Source organism: Hakea prostrata, chromosome 5 (genome assembly GCF_041222555.1).
Source record: "Hakea prostrata isolate BN-2017 chromosome 5, UWA_Hpros_2, whole genome shotgun sequence".
In the NCBI taxonomy this organism is placed as follows: Eukaryota; Viridiplantae; Streptophyta; class Magnoliopsida; order Proteales; family Proteaceae; genus Hakea; species Hakea prostrata.
In genome coordinates, this window is record NC_142604.1 from 49,294,860 (window position 1) to 49,299,892 (window position 5,033).

Genomic DNA, 5,033 nt, shown 5'->3' on the forward strand with positions numbered 1-5,033 from the left:
AAAGTCACTTGTATCAATCAATATAAGCATTAAAAAAAGGAGAAAGCAATATAAGCATTAAAAAAGAGAAAGCAAGAACAAGAGAGAGCCTGAGCCTCTCCAGGATGAACACTGTGAAAATTTGTAAGCCAATTGACAACGTATGTATTAGTAGGATAAGAATAAAAGGAAGCTGTTTTACATAAATATGTAAGCATAAAGAGTAGAAAACGATTAAGGACATAGCCCTCTTCAACACAAATTGATTGCCTACTACCAAGAAATTGGAGCGAACCAAATGGGCAGAGATATGTTTGAATGAACTGTGTGAAGAAAGTTGTCTTCTAAGCGGAATATGCCTATTTCTTGATCGCAATTTAAACCTCCTTCTGTGAAAAGATCGGAATTTAAGTGTGCATCTACGAAAAGTATGCAGTTTCCTTCAAATCCAGGGCAGTGAAGTGATGAGAGGGAGAAACTAGTATTTGTGCCAACAAATAACATTTGATCACCCAAGTCCTTTACCTTAACCCAACGCAGATGTTGTGTATCTAACTTGAATATCTCCAGCATAAGAGTATTTTGAAAACAACCACTACCCCTACGCTTCTCAATATATCTTATAACCATTAGCAGCTCCCCATGACATTCCACCAAATAGAGATACTTACCCACCAAACCCATCCGGTTCTGGCTGATATCCACTTGTTGATCAGGAGGAGCAGCAATGTGACAACTTGTTTCTTTTGGCTGATCAGGAACTAATTCCAATAGTACAAGATCACAGTTGTACTTAATGCCATACAGTTTTCCATGATAAACAATAAAATCTTCATATATTTGATAATCATCCATCACATGGTCTTCTTTTTTTGTCAATGCAGTCCACGCCTTATCCCCTAGTCTACAAAATGCAAGGAGATTTCTCCAATAAAAAACTAAGACCAAACAATCATCCAAGTTGTTGTTTCCATAAACATCATCGGAATTAGAATTAGAAGCGGGGTTAGCAGCAACAGCTGCTGCAGTAGGAAGAGGAAGAGACAACAACATAGCCTTCTTAATGTAAGTCTCCTTGGTGTAGTCAGGAAATAGCCTTCTTAATCTCCTTCTGGGAAGAGGTAAAGTAGATTTATGTGGAAGTTCAATACGAACCCCAGTAAATGGATTGAAAAGAAACATGTATCCAGTAGCCCAACAGAACATTATCAACCATCCCATGTTAGACCCACAACATATAGTATCAGGCATTGCAGGCATTCCTAACCTAACAACTTCTTCAGAGTCCTTCCTGCAAAACCCTCGATGGTGATGATCATCATCGAAGGAAAGCATCAGCCATGGGAATTGATGTAGTTTAGGGAAGAATTGATTCTCATGTCGTATTTGTATTTGTATTTGTATTTTGTTGGCAGCAGCGGCAACCGAATGCCAGAACCTGCACGCTGCACTGAAGCGATGAAAACTTACGGAGTCTAATTTGTTTACTATCAGAATCAGGAGATCCTCTGGAAGGCGGCCAAGTAGCGCCGCCGCATCATGGCTGCTGCTGCTGCGTATGGGGTTGCTGCTGCAAATGTCGTTGACGAAGGAAGCCATTGAATTGAACTGAACTCAGAAATCAGAACCTCCTCCTCAACACGACACAACACAATACAATTCCCCCCTTGCCCGCAATTTATAACGATATAGATACCTAATTTGAAACGGAAACTGATAAATTTATTAGGGATTTGTAGATTTCGTTTCCGATTAGGCATTTAATACCATAAATACATACCCGTATCACAATTCACAATTCTAGATCCGAATTATACGCCGATGGATTTTTGTTCGCGCATGAACCCCCGTATGGCCGTATCATCATCATCATCATCTTTTGTAATTTGCACCACCGATTAGAAACACGTGGCAGTTTCGTAATTTACTTATTTAGAATAAAAAAAATTTTAATTTATTTACAAAAGTCATCCTATTCCTTCCCGATTTCTCCTCTTCTTGAATGATGAATCCTCTTCAAAGCAACGTAACTATGTAACTTGAATGTTTTTCTCATATTTTATTTCCTTCATCGATCTTTCCATCTCCACAGAATATTAGCTCCGACATTTTGGGTTTCACGGGTGACGAAGCTACAAGGCGCAACTTAAAAGTGCTCATCAAGTCCCTTAGCCGATTGCTATGAAGAGTAAGTACTGAAAGGTTGATGTAAATTTACACAACATACAATAGTAAATTGGATTATTATTTCTAGGGTTCCTTACACCCTGTTGTAAGAGAGGGACTCGCTTGCCATCTGTTTGCATGTGTCGGAAATGAAGAAACCGTGAAAAGAAAAAGGGTTAACAGCTTCGAGGTTTCGTCCTGGGTAGCAAATTTTGATAGTTTGTGTTCTCTATTCTGACAAGTAATATTGAAATTTCTCTCTTCTCTGATAGATAGTTGACATTAATTTGCTGTTTTGAGTTTTAGATTTTGTAGCTTCAAAACCCAGATTTTTAAATTCTGGAGTGTGAACCCTTAATATCAGTTGATTTGGGTTTGAAGGTCATCTATAAAAAATTAATTTATTTACAAAAGTCATCTGTAAGATAAGAGTACTTAACAGCCAAATACATAAGGAGAACAAGTCAAGACCATGAATTAAGTGCAGCCAATACAAAATTGAAAAAGAAAAATATGGTATAGAGCATCAAGGGGGTCATAGCAATAAGGCAGAGGGGCAGTTACAGCTGTTGAGTAGTTCATTAAAATCATCTGATCATGAATTCAGATATTTGTCCAATGGTGGAGGTAGTAATGATACAAACATTCTAGGTGACGAAGCTTGAGTACTGAGTACTTTTCAACTGATTTAAAATGCATTTGCTGAATACTGAAACCATTGTTGAAACTTGAAAGGACCTGATGAATAAACAGATGTTCTTTATCCAAACAAAAAGATTTACCTTGAAAAGTTTTAACCTATCAACTTACAAGTCGCTCATTATATTTGCTAAATGGAAAATGACCACCAAATAAAAGCATCAATTAACAAAGAAAAAAAAGAAGAAGGAAATAAACTTAATTAAAGAACAGATACTAACATATACATAAGTAGAAAATTACTTCAGTTGCAACATAATTTTAAAAAAAAAATAAAAAAAAAATTTCCTGGAAATAGTGGTTAGGCTGCTTATACTCAGCCCTCCCCAAACCCTACTACAAATTGCAGGCTTGTGCACAGGGTTACCTAACGGCTTAGGTGGCACTCCAATGCATAGGGTGTCTACTCTAAAAGGGTCAATCTAGTGTCGAAGGCTTCCACAAAAACAGAGTCCAAGGGGAAATTTTCCTACATAATTTTGTAATTTGAAATCTTAAAACCCTTGAATATAAAACAAAAATATTATAATTGCAATTATAATGTGTCTTTTTAATATGAACCATTAGATTGAAATGGCGTACATGGATACAATCTTTAATTATGATAACTTTATTTCAAGGTAAAAACATTTTGGTGAATTTCACTTGATTCAGTAATTAGCGATCCGAAATAACCATCGAATTTCCAAAATGCTAGATATTGCCGAATTTTCGACGATATCTCGTCTTTTTATCGAAATTTCACTACTTTTAGTGATTTTTTGCGATTTCTCACCAACCCCTCTCTCCTTCTTTTTCTCTCATGTCATCTCGGGTTGGGTGACACGAAAAAAGAAAAAACAGAAAAAAAAAAAAAAATGTGTGTTGTTGAGTATTCAAACGTGACTAATGTAATTAATGTACACTTCACCAAAGGGTTTACTTTGTTTTTCACCTTATTTTATTCACCTTTCTCTCACCTTCTCTTATCTATTACCATTAAGAATCTTCTTTTAAGTTTTAACTTGTCTTGTTTTAATTAATTTTTTTTATATTACATTGTCTTTTGATGAAAGCAACTACAAAGGAAGCCAAACGGAGGAGTGTCATCTCCGTTGAGTTGGAAGACATTTATTTGTAGAGATCTAATGAAACAACAGAACATATTTCAAAAAATCTAACTATTTCTCGCCGCTCCTCTTCCCCTTTTGGTTTTGGATTTTGGTGTTCCGGCTTTGTGAAGAAAAGGGGAAAAGGGGGAAAATATATAGATAATAATATTTAGAACGATTTCAATTGCCAACGAACTCGCTGTAGATACCGTTGAAGAACCTATTTCTCAATCGACGAACTCAGCAAAATGGCGAAAGACACGATGAGTTAAAGGGGTGGATTGATGGAGGAACTACGAATTATCGGCAAAATCTTGTTGAGATTTCGTCGTTTCGCTGGTTTCAGCAATCAACGAACTGGAAAAGTTCGCCGAGAGTTTGCACCTTACTTTATTTTATCATTTCTCAAAATTGTTGGGAAGCTAGATGCAAAGAACTTTGTCTGAACTAAAAGTGATTTGAGAGCCTAAATGAAAAATACTCATAAGACATTAAATGCGATAGTTATTTGTATCCATTACATTAGTCGCATTAAGATTTTTATTTTTTGGACAAAACATTAGTCGCATCAAGTGCATTGGCACGTGACATGGGTTAGTTACCTCTTATTACGATGCTAATTTTCCATTGCATGAAGTCATTAGACCTATTAGCTTTCGCTAGAGAAATACCGTTGAAAGAAACGATTGTGGTGAATGGCTTATTGATCCATGATCTCAAGCCCTCTATTTATAATTAAGTGAAAAGTAGACTATTACAAGGAATAGAAGTTTACATGAATGCAAACTCTAATTTAACTCCTATACAAACTCTTAATAGATTCCTAATAGAATCCAACACTCCCCCTCAAGTTGAGGCATAGATATTAGTCATGCCCAACTTGCCTACAATAGGAAGGAAACCAAATCAGGAAATATTTTCTTTAGAGTTCCTAGAGGGGGGTGACCTAGCCTACGGTACCACTGATGAAGGTCTGATTTTACTGAATGGACCGGATTAGAAGATGTAGTCAAAGCAGACGCAGATTCTCCAATCGGCTCAAGCAAATAAAGTCCATTGTCTAGTTTACCACGTCCAATCTCCTTCCCCGTGACCAGA

At 36.5% G+C, this 5,033-nt stretch overlaps 1 protein-coding gene across 1 annotated transcript; it reads right to left on the reverse strand.

The window, feature by feature from the left end:
• Positions 1 to 252: 252 nt before the first annotated feature.
• On the reverse strand, positions 253 to 1,578 carry LOC149016326 (F-box protein At2g17036-like). The gene has a single exon (XM_089156728.1). It carries the CDS (start codon positions 1,576 to 1,578, stop codon positions 253 to 255), a length of 1,326 nt encoding a protein of 441 aa, XP_089012854.1.
• Between the last annotated feature and the right edge of the window lie 3,455 nt (positions 1,579 to 5,033).

Bases quoted from the DNA above. Each gene is read 5' to 3' on its own strand.
- LOC149016326 (XM_089156728.1), bottom strand. From the start codon at position 1,578: ATGGCTTCCTTCGTCAACGACATTTGCAGCAGCAACCCCATACGCAGC.